The 18,353-nt window shown below is 24.6% G+C and overlaps 4 protein-coding genes across 15 annotated transcripts in view; 2 read left to right on the forward strand and 2 right to left on the reverse strand.

Annotated features, from left to right (window-relative positions):
- Positions 1 to 149: 149 nt before the first annotated feature.
- Positions 150 to 4,255, forward strand: LOC126902907 (threonylcarbamoyladenosine tRNA methylthiotransferase). Of its 3 annotated transcripts, none has more exons than XM_050680621.1 (9): positions 150 to 288; positions 1,349 to 1,623; positions 1,742 to 1,972; positions 2,032 to 2,220; positions 2,392 to 2,594; positions 2,659 to 2,804; positions 2,871 to 3,051; positions 3,135 to 3,281; positions 4,017 to 4,255. In XM_050680621.1, exons 2-9 carry the CDS (start codon positions 1,362 to 1,364, stop codon positions 4,224 to 4,226), a joined length of 1,569 nt encoding a protein of 522 aa, XP_050536578.1. In that variant the 5' UTR covers positions 150 to 288; positions 1,349 to 1,361; the 3' UTR covers positions 4,227 to 4,255. The 3 variants fall into 3 exon arrangements, with proteins under 3 accessions (XP_050536578.1, XP_050536579.1, XP_050536581.1); XM_050680622.1 differs by having other exon boundaries at positions 166 to 288; positions 1,330 to 1,623; XM_050680624.1 differs by having other exon boundaries at positions 180 to 288; positions 1,354 to 1,623.
- LOC126902910 (tRNA N6-adenosine threonylcarbamoyltransferase) lies at positions 4,144 to 7,184 on the reverse strand. Of its 3 annotated transcripts, none has more exons than XM_050680632.1 (8): positions 7,078 to 7,182; positions 6,875 to 7,010; positions 6,593 to 6,814; positions 6,214 to 6,433; positions 5,979 to 6,157; positions 5,773 to 5,905; positions 4,352 to 4,450; positions 4,144 to 4,292 (listed from the first exon to the last, which is right to left on the reverse strand). In XM_050680632.1, exons 1-8 carry the CDS (start codon positions 7,099 to 7,101, stop codon positions 4,256 to 4,258), a joined length of 1,050 nt encoding a protein of 349 aa, XP_050536589.1. In that variant the 5' UTR covers positions 7,102 to 7,182; the 3' UTR covers positions 4,144 to 4,255. The 3 variants fall into 3 exon arrangements, 2 of the variants coding, with proteins under 2 accessions (XP_050536589.1, XP_050536590.1); XR_007703373.1 differs by having other exon boundaries at positions 4,272 to 4,292; positions 4,352 to 4,439; positions 7,078 to 7,184; XM_050680633.1 differs by having other exon boundaries at positions 6,875 to 7,130.
- A 25-nt stretch (positions 7,185 to 7,209) lies between these two features.
- On the forward strand, positions 7,210 to 9,924 carry LOC126902909 (tRNA (cytosine(72)-C(5))-methyltransferase NSUN6). 2 transcript variants are annotated; one of them, XM_050680629.1, is made up of 8 exons: positions 7,210 to 7,424; positions 7,951 to 8,061; positions 8,245 to 8,449; positions 8,548 to 8,707; positions 8,774 to 8,975; positions 9,220 to 9,513; positions 9,573 to 9,731; positions 9,793 to 9,924. In XM_050680629.1, exons 1-8 carry the CDS (start codon positions 7,326 to 7,328, stop codon positions 9,904 to 9,906), a joined length of 1,344 nt encoding a protein of 447 aa, XP_050536586.1. In that variant the 5' UTR covers positions 7,210 to 7,325; the 3' UTR covers positions 9,907 to 9,924. The 2 variants fall into 2 exon arrangements, with proteins under 2 accessions (XP_050536586.1, XP_050536587.1); XM_050680630.1 differs by lacking the exon at positions 7,210 to 7,424 and adding an exon at positions 7,718 to 7,842.
- A 602-nt stretch (positions 9,925 to 10,526) lies between these two features.
- Positions 10,527 to 18,353, reverse strand: part of LOC126902908 (leucine-rich repeats and immunoglobulin-like domains protein 2) — a 52,377-nt gene continuing 44,550 nt past the window's right edge. For 4 of the 7 annotated variants that reach the window (XM_050680626.1, XM_050680625.1, XM_050680628.1 and 1 more), the window contains 4 exons: positions 14,323 to 14,503; positions 14,118 to 14,257; positions 13,838 to 13,964; positions 11,662 to 13,090 (listed from right to left, as the gene is read on the reverse strand). In XM_050680626.1, the coding sequence (XP_050536583.1) occupies positions 12,955 to 13,090; positions 13,838 to 13,964; positions 14,118 to 14,257; positions 14,323 to 14,503 (584 nt within the window). In that variant the 3' untranslated portion in view covers positions 11,662 to 12,954. Of the gene's footprint in view, positions 11,546 to 11,661; positions 13,091 to 13,837; positions 13,965 to 14,117; positions 14,258 to 14,322; positions 14,504 to 18,353 lie in introns of those variants that run through there. The other 3 variants (XR_007703371.1, XR_007703372.1, XR_007703370.1) reach the window with 3 other exon arrangements.

Here is an 18,353-nt window from a genome sequence, read left to right on the forward strand (position 1 = left end):
GTTTATGTGATAAATTCTACACCTTGGTTTATTTTTATCTATATCCATGAGTTGTTAGTAGAATTATTTTATTTTTATGATAAATTTTATCACAGTAGGCGGTATAGATAACAAAAATTTTTATCTATATTCATGAGTTGTTAGTAGAATTATTTTATTTTTGTGATAAATTTTATCACAGTAGGCGGTATAGATAACAAAAATGTGCTCAAAAGTTTTAATTTACAGTACTACTACCTTTTTAGCCTATTTGTTGTTTGATTCTTCCATATAGATTATTTGTTAATTGTAAGTTGCTAAGTATTTTATTTATTTGTGTAAATATTATTAGCTTTAATATATAAATTTATAATTTAAATTTTTTTAAATTTAAACAAACAAGATTTAAAATGTCCCATTAAGATTCAAGTCTAATTATGACAAAAAATAAATATCTTAGTCTTAATTTAAGTATGATATATAAAAATATTATCCTCCTTAAATCTATTTCCACTGCTAGCTTTTTTGGTTAAGTTTTAGTAGTCTAATTTAAAAATAGCCTTTATATATATATATATATATAATTCATTATATATACTTATATTTAAAAATAGCACTTGTTGTGCATTTATAATTCTTATTGACGATTGCATGTAAATATCTAGACCTTAGAATGTACCAGTTCAAATTTTTTAATTGAACACAAATTAATTAAGATTGAATTTTTTTTATTTAAGTTTTCCTTTTATGAACTTTAAATTATTAAAGTTCAAAAGTATTTTTAAATAAATATGTTAATGATGTAAATTGCACATAATATATATATTTTATAGTATTATATAATACTTATTCTACCTTTATGTATTATATTGATATAACTCTAATTTAGTGGACTTAGATATGTTTTACACGGGGAGCAGCAAAACCTCTATGACTAAAAATCAGTACTCATAGTAATTGTGAATCAAAAAAATATTAAATTAAAGGGATGGCTAGGTAGAGTTTTGGAATCAAGACTATATTTAATTATGAAACTTACTTAATCATCATCATTATTTTCTTAGCCTTTATCCCAACTATTTGGGATTAACTCCTTATGATTTGACATATTTTTTATAGTGATTGATTAAACCATTGCACTACATCATGTCCCTAGAAATTAAATATTATATAACTATACCTAATAGTTGCATTATTAACCATGAACAATTTTAAACTATCAAAAAAAAAAAAAAAATCATGAACTTGATTTGATTTTATGATAAAAAACTTGTTCAAGAGTTAATTTTTAATTTAAATTAACTTCCAGAGATCTATATATATATTGGTATTCTAATAAATTATTGTTAGATCATTCATTTACTTGTAGTATAGTATGAATCATGAGTGAAATTGATGATATTGAAGATTTAATATCATCTGTAGCTGATATTGCTGAAATTGGTAAAGAAAAAACTCGTAATGGTGTTGTATCACGCATAAAAAATAAAATTAAACCACGACCTGTAGAAGAGCTTATTTTACCATCTCCTCAAGTCCCTGGTACTCAAACAATATTTATCAAAACTTGGGGTTGTTCTCATAATAATTCTGATGGCGAGTATATGGCAGGATTGTTATCAAGTTATGGGTATAAAATTACAGGTATTAAATAATTATAAATATGAATTAATTAAAAAAAAATGTATAATAAAATATCACATCACATTTATAAAATATTTATGAAAAAATGTATAGTTATAATTTTAAGAATTTTTTATAGATGATAGATCAATAGCAGATTTATGGATACTTAATAGTTGTACTGTAAAAAATCCAGCGGAAGATCATTTTAGGAATGAGATTAATGCTGGTAAAAAGTCTGGGAAGTTTGTTGTAGTTGCTGGATGTGTACCACAAGGTGATCCTAAATCATCATTTATTCATAATTTAAGTGTAATTGGTGTGCAGCAAATCGATAGAGTAGTAGAAGTGGTTGAAGAGACATTGAAAGGTTAATAAAACTAAATAAGAAAGTTAAATTTCATGTATTTATTTATATATATTTTTTAGGTCATACTATAAGATTTTTGGGACAAAAGAAAATAAATGGCAAAAAAGATGGTGGTTCAAGATTACAATTACCTAAAATTCGTAAAAATAACTTAATTGAAATAATAGCTATTAGTACTGGTTGCTTAAATCAATGTACTTATTGTAAAACAAAACATGCTAGAGGAAATCTTGGGAGTTATCCTCCTGGTAAATAAAAGTTTTGATTATTTTTCTCTAATAATTTTTATTTAAAAAATTAAGTTGCAATATATTTTTGAACTATATAAGTATTAGTATTTGATAAAATTAATTGCACAATCATTTTTTTTTGAACCTTTTTGAAAGTATTAATTTTGATACATAAAATTTAATTCTTAGATGAAATTGTACAAAGGGCTATAGACTCATTTAAAGATGGTGCTGTAGAATTATGGTTAACCAGTGAAGATACTGGTGCATATGGCCTTGATATTGGCACTAATTTACCTGAACTTTTATGGCGCTTGGTTGCTATTATACCTGAAGGTTGCATGATGAGAATTGGCATGACTAATCCTCCTTATATATTGAATCATTTGGAGGTTTGTTAAGTAACTATACAACTTAAATCGCTTAAGATTAATATTTTAAAAATCTTTTAAATAGGAAATTGCAAAAATATTGTTACATCCTAGAGTATATGCCTTTCTACATGTTCCTGTTCAGGCAGGTAGTAATCAAGTTTTAGCAGATATGAAACGAGAATATTCTATTGAAGAATTTGAAAAAGTTGTTAATTTTTTACGTCAAAAGTAATATAAACAAATTTCAAAATATTATTTAATTATTGATCATTATAGAAGTAAATTAATTAATAGAGTACCAGGTGTATCAATTGCAACAGATATAATTTGTGGATTTCCCACTGAAACTGAGGTTGACTTTGCTGAAACTATGAGAATTTGTGAAAAATATAGGTTTCCTAGTTTATTTATCAATCAATTTTACCCAAGAAAAGGTACTCCAGCAGCTCGAATGCCTAAAATTCCAACTGATCAGGTATGTTAAAAAAGTTACATTTAGGTATACATTTTATGTTTATTTTTAGGAAAAATTATTGTAAAACTTTAAATTCATTTTAGGTTAAAATAAGAACTAAAAGACTTGATGATTTATTTCACTCATATACAACTTATGATGATAGGGTTGGAGAAATACAAGATATTTTAATAACTGAAGAAGCAAAAAATGGTATAGAACTAATTGGACACAACAAATTTTATGAACAGGTTATTATTATTATTATTTTTATATAGAATAAGACAGTTTTTTTCATGTATTATATTTTCATATAAAGATGGTTTTTATTCTTAGCAAATAATAAATGTTTGGAAATCCGGTTAGTATTAATGAAAATGATTTCTGTCATACAAAGAATTTTTTTGGGGGAAAAAAGAAAAATATTCCTTAATCTACTACATGAAAAAGAAATTTATTTTCAACTTATAATTATTTTTAAATTGAGTGAAACCTTTTCTTATTTTATAAGCTCAGGTATAAGGAGGGCATGGGAGTAATGCTCCCCAAAATAGAGTGATTTAAAAAAAAAAAGTATTCTTTGAAAAATAGCTTCCATTTTAATAAAAATAGTGAATTGCTCCCCACAAAATTTCTTTAGTTTCCGTACCTTTATTATTCATGCCACTGATGTTCTTACACTACTTGTTAATAGTTTTATTTTATAAGTATATTTTTTTTTTACTTTTTTTAAATGTTAATTAAATTATGCATTTTTTTTTTATCCCCTTTAATCTGTCCCTATTAATAAGCTTCTGATATTGAATATGAAATAAATAAACTAACTTTAAAAAGAGCTTTTCAATATTTTTGGTGTTATATATATATAATTATTATATCATAGAATAACAAAACTACTTCAAATGAATAAAAATACAATCATATATTTATAATACAATTATTAAAATAACATTTCAAACCTCAACTGTTATTGTTATTTTTTTTAGGTATTGGTAACTAAACAACCCAACATGATGGGAAAATTTGTTAAAGTTAAAGTGAAATCAGCAAAAAAACATTGCTTGATCGCAGACCACATATGTAACCAGTACAAATTGAAAAACATTCTTGGTTGTATTGATAAAAATAATTTGAAATGGTTTATTTTTGCATTGTTTTGTTGTATTTTAGCTAGATTATTCTGGTTGATATTATAATATTAATCCAAAAAAAAGTATTATTTTTATTAACGCCATGTTACTTCAACCTCATCAGTTCTAAACCTGTTAAAAATTGTGAAATTTTATAACATTTTCTCCAACAAAAATTTAGCTTTTCATACCTTTGAGTACAAAAAGTGTCCTCCCAAGTTGTTTTGTAACCACTCGAATACATCAATGCACCAGTATGAGCAATCATTAAGCCATTATCTATACAAAACCTAAATTTAATTATGATAAAGTAATGAATTAACTCAAAATTTAAATTATACTTAGTTTCTTATTTAATATAATTATTTTAAGTTTCATCATAAACTACTTTTGAAATTTGTTTTTTTTTCAAAGATTTTTTATAAATTTCTGAAAATTGTAGGTTTATCATTTTTATTTATTACTTATCATATGAATTTTAAGAAAATTACTAAATTGACCATAAATACCATGAAAATCATATTCTTTTTTTTTATTCAATTTTTATTACATTTTGTATATCTTTGTTAAATTTTTTATTTCTATTTTATGATAAAAAATTAATTTAAATAAATGTTCTAAAAGAGGAACAAGTTGAAAATATTATGGTAAAAGTTGTTAAAACCAACTATTTTGGGTTAAACTTCTGCACAGCTTTATAATTTTTCATTCATTTGGTACATTTAATAAAATTTATTGTTAAAGTAAGAGGCATATTCATAAAATAAGTGCATTACTGCTCTCTTCATCTTTAGAGAATTTATTATTTTGTGTATTAGTAACTCAGAGTGGTAAAGGAAGATATTCTAAATGTAAAAATCATAGAAACAATTTTATAAAACAAAAACCTTCTATGTATGAAGTGCAAGTTGTTATGCAATTCGTATCTTCTAAGGGAAAAGAAAACTTTTCAAAGATTAAACATTTTAATGGTTAATGTGTTATGAAAGGTGATGTCTTAAGTTTAATGATGGTAGAATTTTTCATGAGGATCAGAGGAATAAAAAATCTGTTATTTGTACTTATGTCTATAAATTAACTATGGATGAAATGCCTGTAAAGATTTCATAAATTTTAAGGATTCTATTGTAAAAGTTAATATTAGAAATACTTGCATACCGAAAATTGTTTGTAAATTTGGTCATAAAACAGCAGACACTGCTGCGTGAATTGATTCAGACCGCTAAGAAAATTTTAAACTCAATCAACTGGGAGATTTTAAACTACTCTTCTCACTTTCCTAACTTGGTGATTTCAGACTTCCATCTATTTAACATTCTGAAAAACCAGGATGGAAAAAAAATATTCAACTGATAAGAAGGTAGTACAAGAGGGTTTAAAGGGGAATAGGAGATGCCAGGAAACTTCTTAATATGAAAAAACTTGTTCCAAGGTTTAACACTTGTTTTAATAAAAAAATAGTTATGTGCTGATAATTTATCAACATAAAACTGTACTTATATTTTTCAATAAAATTTAGAAAAATCAAGTACTCCTACTTTCTAATATACCTTACATAATGTAGAAAAACAAAATATAAAGAAAAGAAAATATTATTAAAAATTATTTTTACCTTTCGTCTGTAGCAAATAAGATAGCGCCTCTCTCTTCACACATTATTTTCATCATTTCTTGTAGTCTTTCATTGCACCCAACACCCCCAACTATGAGTACCTCATTTGATTTACAATGTGACATGGCTCTTTCTAATTAAAAATATAAAAAATATTATTAATTTTAATTTAAAAAAAATAATAATTATAATATTTTTATACAAACCAGTCGTTTCTATTAACATAGCAAATAATGTTTCTTGGAGTGAAAAACATAAATCTTCAGGACTATATTCTCCAGAAGATATTAATGTTTGAGCTTTTTCTTCTATATATGAAAGAATACCAGAAAATGAAACATCCATACCTTTGACTACATATGGAAGATGAAGAAACTTAGAACCCCTAAAATTTAAATAAAACTTTGAAGTATTTTTTCTTAATTTTGTATCTTAAATTACTTTTTAGCCATCTGCTCAATGTTGTATCCTGGGCTGGGGTTATTAGATAATTTTAATACTCTAGCAAATCTGTCTAAGCAATTACCAACAGCAATGTCAATTGTTTCACCAAATATTCTGTAACGGTTATCTGAGTATGCAATTACTTGTGTATTACCACCACTCACATATAAAACTGTAGGATTATTGCTTCCAGTTATTAAACGACCCATTTCAATATCTTATTATTGTTTAGAATATTAAATGTTGTAACAAATAAAATAAATAACTTTCAAAATACTAAATATAATTCGATAGAGTTAAATTTTTTATAAAGTATTATTTATATAAAGTTTAATAAATATAACAAAATTTAGAGATATTAAACAAAAAAGGATACGAGCAATACAATGATTGACAGGAATTAAAGGTTTATTCCAGAGTTGAGCAATTGTACGAGCCACGGCAGCAACACTAACTAATGGAGCTCCAATTCCAGGTCCTTTAGTAAAAGAAATAACATCAATCTCTTCTGGTTTAACACCTGCTAGCTTAATTGCTTCTTTAAGCAATGATATAATGTTATTTTGATGATGTTGTGCAGTTTCCCGTGGTAAGAATCCTACAATTTTATAAATTTAATTTAATTTTAAATAAATATGTAAAATAAAATTTAATTCACCTTCACCAGGTGGTGTAATATAAGTCCTTCGACAATTTGACAAGATTTTACCATCTTTTATAATTCCTATACCTAATTTATTAGCACTTCCTTCAAATCCTAGGCTACAAACCATTATATTGATTAATAGGGAAAGCTAAACTAAATAACAAACATTAATACAGAAACTTTCTAAAATTATTATTTTAAATATTTGAATTTACGATTAATGTGAAGTGTGAATGCATGTGAATTTGTAGGGTGATTATTTTTTGAGAAAAATAAATCTAGTACTTATCAATTGATAAAACAGTGATAACGAATAAGTTATCAACGTTTTTTTAAAGTTAAAAATATTTAAAATATACATTTTATATTGTATTAATATATGGTATTCAATTTTTGAATGTTCACAAAACTTTAAAATTAAATTTTTAGTTATAAAGCTTCTGTAAAATTTTCTGCTACCAAAATGTTTCGTCATTCACAAATAGTACGACCTCATAGTTTAGATGACTATTTTATAAGTTTACTAAAAACTATTTATAAAAATCAAAATATTTCTGCTGAGGTATGCTCTTATTAATATAATACAGTTTTGTTAAAAAAATAATCATTGAGTATGTAAAAAGATCTCCGAAAATTTTGAATTAGAAATTTATTTAGTAATATTGAGATTATAGACTCTATATAATACAAATAAAATATAATTAAAAAATAAAAAAATCATTAAGAGACATAGAGTGTAAAAAGATAATTGGTAATTACTAGTTTTGAATTATTTCATCATCAGGTTATAATATGATAAAAAAATGTTTTAACTTATAAAAAAAGCAGATATAAAATATAAAAGAAAAAAATAAATAGTATAAAATGTTAAAAAATAGTTCCTTGTTAATTGATTTTTTATAAAACAAAGTTTCAAAAAATCAGTTAAGTTGTGTTTTTAAATTAGTTCCTAGCTTATTTTTCTAGGTACTTATTGAAAGGTAAAATAAACTATTTATATTACTTAATGGCTTTATAATAATAATGCATGTAACTTATTTCTTAAGAATATTTTTTACTGAATTATAAAGTTTTGTTTATATTTTTAGGAAGTATCACAATGGATTAGCTCTCCTCCAATGAAAACGTATTATCGAGTAAATACTATAATAACAACACCATCTGATGTTGTTGCATCTATTCAAGAGCAGTTGTTGAAAGTAAGAAGAATACTTATTCATTGTTTGCTATCTTCACCAGAAAATATTTACTTAATTAAAATTGTTTAAACATACAATACTCTGAAAACATTCTACTCTAATCATCTTCAATATAGCTGTTAGAACAATATTTTTCTTTGATAATTGTAAATCCTACGATTAAATTTCATTATTTAATTTTAGCTTAAATGTATCAAATGCAAAGATGATTTGCCATCTGTAAAAGTACATAAATATTTGGACGATTGTATTGTCATTTCACCTATAAAAAAATCTTTGTTAGATATTCATCCAAAAAATGAAGAAATAGTAGTCGATATTGCAACTGGACAATCAGTATTACGCGGCTCTCATATATTTGCACCTGGTGTAATGGCCATGGCACCTGGTAAATAATAACAATATTTCTAAATACCTAGAAGTTTATTAATCGTAAATTAATAAAATATATTCCGATTAAAATTTTTTAATTTTATTTATAACTAGATATCAAAATTGACTCAAGTATATCTGTGTATGCTGATTTAGCTAAAGAATGTAAACGAGGCTATCAAAAGCATTATAAAAATCCATTAAAAATGTTTGTTGGAAATGGTATAGTTAAGATGGATCGCCGGCAACTGTTTAGTGGTGATATGAATCCAAAGTAACTTCATATTTTTGATTTTATAAGTTATAATGTTCTTTATTTTAATACATTTTTATTTGATAGAGGAGTTGCAATAGAAATCACTGATCCTTTATCAGGGATCCCTGCTTTTACGTTACCAGAAACTCATGGATTATTGCAAAATCTCCCATCAGTTGTAGTTGGACATGCTCTAGATTTAAAAGGAAAAAATCTAAAAGTATTAGATATGTGTGCTGCTCCTGGTAATAAAACATCACATATTGCTACATTAATGAACAACTCAGTAAGTCTTTATCTTTATTAAAAGTGATCCAACAAATTTATGATTATATTCATCATATATTTGAAAAAAAAAATATTAATATTAAATAATTTATATATACTGCACTTTTTTTTTTAACTTGTTTTGTAAACAAAGAATATTATTAAAAAAATTATATTTTATTTTATCTTTTTCTTCTTTCCCATTAAATTATCATTGTTTAGTTAAAAATAACTATACATACATATAACTATATATATTTTAGGGATTTATAGATGCTGTTGACAAATCTAAAACTAAACTAAAAAAAATTGAGCAAAAATGTGAAGACTTTGGCTTGAAAAATGTGAAAATTCATCACTACGATTCATTGATTCTTATTGATACAAATAATAGAAACAATGAGTTAAATAAGCCACCATTTAAAAAAGATTCATTTGATCGTGTTCTTTTAGATGCTCCTTGTAGTAACTTAGGGCAACGTCCATTACTTAAAATTGAAGCTAATGAAAATTTAATCAAAAGTTTTCCAATTTTGCAAAAGAAATTGTTTGCAAATGTAACTAAAATGTATGACTTCCAATTATTCAAAACTATATTTTATATTCATTGGTTTAGGCTGTTGAGTTATTAAAACCTGGTGGCATTTTAGTTTATAGTACTTGTACTATTACATTTGAAGAAAATGAGCAGACAGTAGCTTGGGCTTTAGAAAAATTTCCACATATAGAATTAATTAAAATAGATCCTGTAATAGGTAGTTCTGGATTACTTGATGTAAGTAAATTTTAGTTTGTTTTTAAATACAATTATTGATTATTTAATAATGTCCTTTTAGTCTGGCTTAAGTGAAGAAAAATGTAATCTAGTAAGACGTTTTGGACCAGATGATGTTGAAAATGATTCAATTGGATTTTTTATTGCAAAATTTATAAAAAAAAGTTCTACATAAATAAAAACACAGACTTTATTTTTGTTTTTATTTAATAACATTTATTTCTCATATTATTATAATTAAATATTATTTATAAAAATAAGTTTTAAATTCCAATTTTTTTACAATTTATTAAAAGCACAAGTAATCCAGGGAAAATATTTACAACTTCTTCAATTTTGAAATTTTAAAAATTGTATTCTAAAGAAATTTTCACAAAAAAGTTGATATATCCTAGGCGCCTCCTTCAATCAGACGAGATTTTAACTTGGCTAACAAACATTTAACATTTTACTACCAAAATTTTGACTTTATTATTATAAAAAAATTTTATTTGATAGCTTAACATTTTACATATTAATTTATTTATTCAGAATTTGACTTTAAGGATGTAACTTGAGGAATTCAATCCTCTCTTATTACAATTTTTTTTACACATATTTAATCTACATTGAAAATAATGTTAAGGAAGATTATGTAATCAAATACCTCTCCATAAATCATTTACACCCATCTCATGGTAGATTTATAAAAAGTATCACAATTATTGAGTCAACCATTTTTCTTTTCCTTAGCAGTAGTATTGTGGAGAGAAATGTTGTACAACATAATTATTTCAAGTATCAATAAAAAATATATAAAGAAAAAACATGTAGATTTTCTTTAATAAATGTATTTCAAAAGAGAAAAAAATACATAAAAATACGGCCTTACTCCAATTTTACATAAATACGTTTATAATAGTCATATAAAGTATTTTCAACAATGATCATTAATGTTTGGATGTGTACGTGATGTAAAATACTACATCTAAGTTTATATATATATTTTTAAATCGACATGCTCAAAAACTACTTAAAAACGTTATGATAATTTATAATTAACATAATATGAAAATACACAATTGAACAATAAATATGATATTTCAACTCATTGTAATTAAAATATTAATAATAACTTTAGTTATAATGATATGATATATTTATATAAATAATTAGTTAAAAATAACGTAGGTACATATAAAATGGATATGTATTTTATGGATATGTATTCGATAAATTATGCATGAGTTATATCATAATATCTATTAATTTCTTCTTAAACTTAGTTATGATTAATGATATGAATAAAATCGTAAATCACATAATATTATGAAATTAGCTATAACTACATAAAATATCAGTTCTTAGCGGGACAATTCTTCCCTATACATTTTCAAAACGACCTTTTGACACGACACGCACTTGATTTTATAAATGTTTTATATTGATGATGTTAAGTCTGGTGGAAATGTATTAAATTAACTTTTAATGAAAATGTCGGGAAAAATGTCTTGCAATGTTGATGTTTTACGTAGTTTTATAAAGATATGTATTGCGAATGGTTTCTTAAGCTTATACTTAACTTAAATAATATATAATAATTTTTTATATAAATAATTAATAAATAAAAAAAAATTTCATTTTTTAAAGCTAATACACATTATTTTAATTAAATTAATCATAAATAAAATTGAGTGTAATTCTTACGATGGTAATGTCATAATGTAGGGTAAAAAAACGTTTTTTATGATGTATAAAATATTTTATTCTTGGGAATTATTTTGTTGCTCTATAAAACGAGAAAAGACCGTGCTAGAATTAAGTAATTTTAGTGTCTACAATGAAAAAAATAGATTTAAATTAGAAAAATATTAAAAGTAAACCAATTGCAAATTAAAAATTGTAAATATATTTTTCTAGAGATATGAAATTTTTTTAATAATTTAAGGTATATGGCTTTATAATTACAAGTATTTAAAAAATTGTCATGTTTTTAATAGTTTTTTTACTGAAAAAATACTTTTAAATTCTTAGTCTTTGAAGATTAACTTTTTCTAAATAGAATATTGTATTTTAATTAATAGTTTAGATCAATTTTTTCTTTAAATATTCAAGTTATCATGAATATTTAAAATCATAACTATTTAAAATCTCATTTTGTAGGATATAGGAGGAAACTTATTCCAAACAAAATTATACAAATTATACTAAAAGTACGATAACTGGCACTTTTTAATGGTTTTTTTTTTCACTACCATTAAGAAGATAATAATTTTTGTATAATTTACTTAAAATTCAATATGAAGATTTTACTAGATATTAATGTATTATGCAAATAGATACTGTGAAACCGATAGATATGTATTAATATATATATATATATATATATATATATATATATGTATTCGATAAAATAATTCCATGTCGTCCAGTTATCAATAACATAATGATTGTAGCAACGAAATAAGCAACCGATTTTCGTCATTTTTCTGGGCAGTTGTTTGAATTATTTTAATGAAGTGAGAGAGTAAGCGGCTGGAAATGTTTGTTAAACTAAATTTTCAACCTCATCAATTCTTATTTATAGGCTATTATTTTAAACAAGAAATTAAAGGATTAACATTATTAATATTAGTTTTTCGAACCAATGAATTTTCTCTGCTGTAATGGTCGGGTAAAAAAAAATTTTTTGATTTCATTCTAAATATGTATTTTTGTAACTCGATGATGGTTAATATGATAAAAATTAAATTAAATTCTTAAAATTATTATAATTACAATAAGAGGAATTTTAGAACTTCAACCCTCTCTTTTTACATGTTTTGATTTATGTACTTATATGAAAGTGAGTTTAAATATTTTTAGTTTTTCCAAATTTTATTTGGTGTTTATCATAATTGATAAATATATACTAAAATTCTTTATTTAGCAATACACGGAATTATAACTGATAAGAATTTGTAATAATTTTGAAATTTTATTGAATAGTGTATTAAATAGTTGTTGTTTAATTTTAGAGAACTTGTTTTTATATTTTAAATAATCATTTCCGAGGAATAATAGTTTTTAACAATTTTATAAATATAAAACAAATAAAACAGGCAATTATAAATATTCTTTTCAATGCGTGAGGAAAAGCTACACATTTACCTTTTTTTTATATACAATATTATTGTATGAAGGTTGGAACTGTTAATAAAGTTTTAGATTTTGATCATGTTCTGTGATTGTAGTTAATTGACTTTTATTTCAACCGAAGAATAGCCAGTACGATAAAAATAAGAATACGGCAAGATTCAATAGTCATGCCAGAACCCTTCGAAGAAGAATTTTCTTTTCCAGCGCATTCTTTTAGCGGCATGTTTGTTATGCTATATTCTCTGAGAACATTAAAATAGAAATTAACACAAGTATATTATTAAAATTTTTTAAAATAAGAGATATTGAGTAGTATGTTTTACTTAATAAATAAATAAACATGTATAGTTTAAATATTTCTTAGAGCACTATTATTTTTAAATCGAATTTGATGATTGATACAAATATCAGAGGTTTCTTTAATATTTCAATATAGCACAGTCGTTTTAATCGAAATTTAGTCGGCCAAAATTCATAAAATTTTATATCCAAATTTTGCTGATGAAATATGTATATTTTTAAGTATATATGTTCTTGATAATATAATAACACACTTAAATTATGTTGCATATACTACTTTTATAATTTCTTTGTTGATTGGTTCCGTGATAGTTTTCTTTTGGTTACTTCACGCGATATTCACTGGTAAAGTGTATTTCATTAGTGTGATTTTTTCTTAAATATTATTATTATAGAGATTTAAAAAAAATGATAGATATAAACCTATCATTTAATTTTTTAATGAGATAAAACTTTCATCCATACACTTTTTACATTAATTGTTTGCTTATTAGACAAAAATATAATAGTAATTCATATTGTTCGTATTATAACCTTGTAATTTAGCTACAGGTGTATACTATACAATTATACATTGTTGAGTTTCCTGAATAAAATCAGCTATTAATTATAATTTAGAAATTAATAATTTGGTTTATCAAACATTTAAATAGGTCTTTTATTATAATAATTTGTTTTTAATGTTTTACCTATGTTCTGCTTCCATGTAACAAAGTATGTGCTTCTTTTGTATTATTTCATCGTCATCTCTTAGTTTTAGCTCTAACAACCAATCTTTATACCATCGCAAGTCACAATCACATATCAAAGGATTATCTATTAATAACATAAAACCTAGGTTATAAAATTCAATCTGAATTTTTATATCTAAGTCTCTTATAAATTACCGTTATAAGATGGTCAATTATTTTGTAGTCTTACGTAATTATATTTAAGTTATGCTTGTACAGTTAATGCATTTATACCTACCCATTAAATCAATTACAGTTGCAGTATCTACAATAGCCTCCAGTGTTTCTTCAGGTACGTGTGTTAACTTATTATTCTGAAGATTTAGAATTTCTAGGGAGTTTAAATTCTCAAAGGACATAGTTGGTAATGTTTTGATGCTGTCAAAAACATATTTCAATATAAAACAATAAGATTGAATAGGGATAAAATAAAATTTATTTACTCGTTTTTCTGTAAATTCAAAAATGTTATAGAATCACCAAAGCCTGTGAATGCATCATCAGCTATAAATGATATATTGTTTGCTTTGAGGTCCAGATGTCGAAGTCTATGTAAGCGTCGAAGAGAATCACTTGGTATCATATGTAAATTGTTATCACCCAATCTTAAATATTGTAGGTTTTCTAAAACAATTAAACAATTAATTAATTTTTATCATAATATGTAGAACAAATTATTCCATTGACAAAATAAAAAACAATTTCAACGCTCCTTTTAGCTTCGATGCGAAGTTGAGAAGGTATTAATTTTACTATGTTGTTTTTATTTAACAGTATAAAATACAACATACAATTATTACATTAAAAATGAGTAAAAATTAAATTAATATCTTAAATTACATAAATTGTTTATATTATAATGATTATAGTAGAACAAAACAAGAGTTATTGAATTACAGACTGACATTAATAAATTTGTTGACAATAATAAAACTTAATTTGTATTCAAATTTTGTATCAAAACATGTATTTTCGTCTAATATTTCTAGAATTTATTTAAAAATTTAATAACTAAGAAAAATGGATGTTCAATTTTATCATTAATTAAGTGACACAAAACCGTCCAACATTGCATTTAAAAGATGAAGATCAAAAAAAGAGTTTTAGATATCTTCAAGAGAATGAATAAAAATAATAGAGTTATGTAATCAAATAACAGTAGTATATTCTAAATGTCAACAAATAGTTCAAAAATAAATAGATTTTAATGTTATTTTGTTACGAAAATTAGAACAAAAATGTGTAAGAGAAGCCTAAATTAAATTTTATTTTTAATTTTATAAACATATTTGGATAGTGTAATAACTGTAATGGATTTAACTATATTTCTGATGAAAATGAAAAAAAATAAGTGTGTGAGGCAAATTGATCATTAATATAATGTGTTATAATCATGGGACATAAAATGATTCATAGAGAAGTATGTAGAAGATGATTATTAAGTAAGAATGAAATTTAATTAAGAAACTGAAAAATTAATGAAATTAACAATTGAAAACCAAGAAAAAGTAAGATCCACAATAATTGTAAGATCATATATGAATGTATACATAATTTTAATTTGGTTAAAAAATTAATCTGAACCCTTTGTGAGATGGGTTTTAACTTTGTTAGCATTATGAACAAGAAGTTTTATTACATGTCTATTTAAAGACTAATGGAAATAAAACGAATATTGCATTATCTAAGGTTATAGTGTCTAACAATAGTTTAATTTATAACCTGCGTGTTAACTTAAAGTAATACTTTTACTTAATAAAATATTAAGTTTACTATTTAGATACTTAATACATAGTTTTTGTTGAAATTAAGAGTATTAATCAGTAATACCAGTTAATTAATTATAGCTTTGCTGTCTATTCTATTAAAAAAAATATTAATAGTAAAAATGTTATGTGAAATTTATTTGTGTAGGTTTTGATAGTTAATTGTCGTGTAATTAGAGTTATAGATGTTTTCTGAATGATATTATTTTAAGTACCTCGGAAGTAACGTTTGAAGTCGTCCCCAGGGTAAAAGTTTCTTTATGGATAGACGTTAAAATCATCGGCGTTTAAGAAGAAAAAAAATTAAGATTACTGCATTATCATCTCTATATGTATATATTCTGACAGTTAATGACGGCAAACTCGTATAAGGTAATGGTTGTTTGAAACAACTGTGCATTATAATACATTGCACAATATATGTATCTTGGTACCTAAGTTACATTTAATATAATAAAATGAACTTACAGAAAGGTATTATATAAGTCTACGTACATTAATAAAACACAAAGTTAGCGTATTACGTATATTGATAAATGTAATAATAGCCAAAAGGATTGTATTTTCGTAACTATGACGTTTGCATGTCTTTTGTGGTGTGCGATTTGTTCTTATGACCAATTTCTAGGAGGCATATAATGTAATTTGTGAAGACATCTAATATATTATTTACAATTTATCAATTACACAGTTTAGCGGAAATATTAGGTTTAACACGAATGTAGGAATATTTACCAAAGCAAATTTCGATGAAAAATTAATTACAACGAACACTAAAAATGTGAAAACGTTTAAATAAGTTTCATGTGAAATGTTCTAAGTAGCAATAAAGATTGTTTATCAGTGTTATAAAAATATTCAGAAATTTTTAAAAGTTAGAAATTTTAATTTACTATTTTTATTAATTAATTATTTTTAAATTTAACTTTAAATAAATGTAAATAATTTTCAAATTTATATGATTAGACTTTTCTTAGCCTCTTTTCATCTTGAATTAGAAATAATAAAAAAGTTAAAACTTAATAATAGTCATAACTTGTATTTCATCAACAGTATAGATTTTCAAAAGATAATAACTTCAGAAATTCTAGTTCAAAAGTTAGATCAGTAATTTTTTAATTTTATCATTTTCATATTTTATAAACTAGTATTTAAGAAAATATAACTTCCTTACTTAGAACGTATTTTTTAAATACAAATTAATATAAAACTATCATAGTGAAGCTGAAATAAATTATAAAGGGTTATAAAGGNTACAAATTAATATAAAACTATCATAGTGAAGCTGAAATAAATTATAAAGGGTTATTACATTTTCTAAAAATTGAGGACATAATTCTTAGTAAGTAGCTACAATTTTCCCAGTGAAATCTATATTAAATAGCTTTTTTGTATATAAATCCATAAAGCATTATTAATCTAAAATAAAAATGCTTGTATCTTTTAGTAATTTTAGTAAAGCTTTTAAATTACCGCAAGTGATCCTCAAGGATTACGGAAATGACAATTCCGCTGACCCCAGTCATTCAGTAGGCTGGAAATACGCACTATTAATCATACAGTCACTCATTTTCAATTTTTGGGATTGATAAGCATATACATACCTGCTTGCAAATAACAAATAGGCTCCTCCAACCATCCATAACAAGTGAGAAAGACTTGTCAACGGGGCAATATACCGAATGGTAAATTTGCCGAGGATAAGGAATAAGGTGAGTGGACTGTATGTTTGAATGTAGAATGAATTTTACAAAATATAATTATAACAATTAATTGTATTATATAAAAATATAAAATCTTATATACACCTATGTGGAGGGGGGACACTTAATACTTATGTCAATAAGGCGATGATATTAACAAATAATAAATTATACAAGTGAATCTTAGAAAGATAGATGAACAAGCAGTATAATTATCGGCTAAATGAAACGGCTGATGATAATGTTGAATATTGAAAGGATCAATTAAAGTCGAATGCAAGTAGCTGACCAATGTGTACAATATGCTGTGAACAGTCTTGTGATGTATCTCAAAAAATACATAAACCCAACGGCGATAAACTGAGCGCACAGGGTACGACAATTGCAAAGGTGATATTTTCTTTTACAGTAAAAACGAATACAAAGCTACTGGCTCGCAAAACGCCATAGAGCTTATAGCAGAAGAAGCATTAAGATGGCGGCGAAAATGCTGACATAGAGAGAAGACCGACAACAACTCGATGTAACATAACAATAACATGGATAATCAACAACACATTTTCTTGACAGCATATTCGACCGATGTGTATCCAACATACTCCCGACGTTGGAAGATTAATTTTTCCAAAATTTACAAGAAACAAAAAAAAAAATAATAATAACAAAAAGAACATAATATTAATTAAAAATGGAAATGGAAAGTCTAAATGAGAGTAAATATACAAAGTTACTTTGCAATCCGTGGTAAAAACAAAACATAAGAAACATTAAAGGCATAAGGGAAATAATAGGAGCAATGATGTTAATTGTCAACAGGTAGTTTGGTAACTTTTGGACCAGCGTGAAAAGGCGGAATGGTAATAATTAATTATCAAGATGGTTAAATGTGACGATTTTGGTAATAACAACGGATGCTTAGCGTTCATATGTAGCGAAGAGTACCTTAGTCGTCCACCAACGCGTATTAATCCATCTGCGTCTAAAAACAGAGCGAGTTGAGCTATG

Source organism: Daktulosphaira vitifoliae, unplaced genomic scaffold (assembly GCF_025091365.1).
Source record: "Daktulosphaira vitifoliae isolate Bord-2020 unplaced genomic scaffold, ASM2509136v1 Scaffold_3, whole genome shotgun sequence".
Classification (NCBI taxonomy): Eukaryota; Metazoa; Arthropoda; class Insecta; order Hemiptera; family Phylloxeridae; genus Daktulosphaira; species Daktulosphaira vitifoliae.

Bases quoted from the DNA above. Each gene is read 5' to 3' on its own strand.
- LOC126902910 (XM_050680632.1), bottom strand. From the start codon at position 7,101: ATGCATTCACACTTCACATTAATC. The intron at 6,815-6,874 runs GTGAATTAAATT...ATAAAATTGTAG, and splicing joins TATTACACCACCTGGTGAAG to GATTCTTACCACGGGAAACT. The intron at 5,906-5,978 runs GTTTGTATAAAA...ATTTTTAATTAG, and splicing joins TATGTTAATAGAAACGACTG to AAAGAGCCATGTCACATTGT.
- LOC126902909 (XM_050680629.1), top strand. From the start codon at position 7,326: ATGTTTCGTCATTCACAAATAGTACGACCTCATAGTTTAGATGACTAT. The intron at 8,062-8,244 runs GTAAGAAGAATA...ATTTAATTTTAG, and splicing joins TTCAAGAGCAGTTGTTGAAA to CTTAAATGTATCAAATGCAA. The intron at 8,450-8,547 runs GTAAATAATAAC...ATTTATAACTAG, and splicing joins TGTAATGGCCATGGCACCTG to ATATCAAAATTGACTCAAGT.
- LOC126902907 (XM_050680621.1), top strand. From the start codon at position 1,362: ATGAGTGAAATTGATGATATTGAAGATTTAATATCATCTGTAGCTGAT. The intron at 2,221-2,391 runs GTAAATAAAAGT...TTTAATTCTTAG, and splicing joins TCTTGGGAGTTATCCTCCTG to ATGAAATTGTACAAAGGGCT. The intron at 2,805-2,870 runs GTAATATAAACA...ATTAATTAATAG, and splicing joins GTTAATTTTTTACGTCAAAA to AGTACCAGGTGTATCAATTG.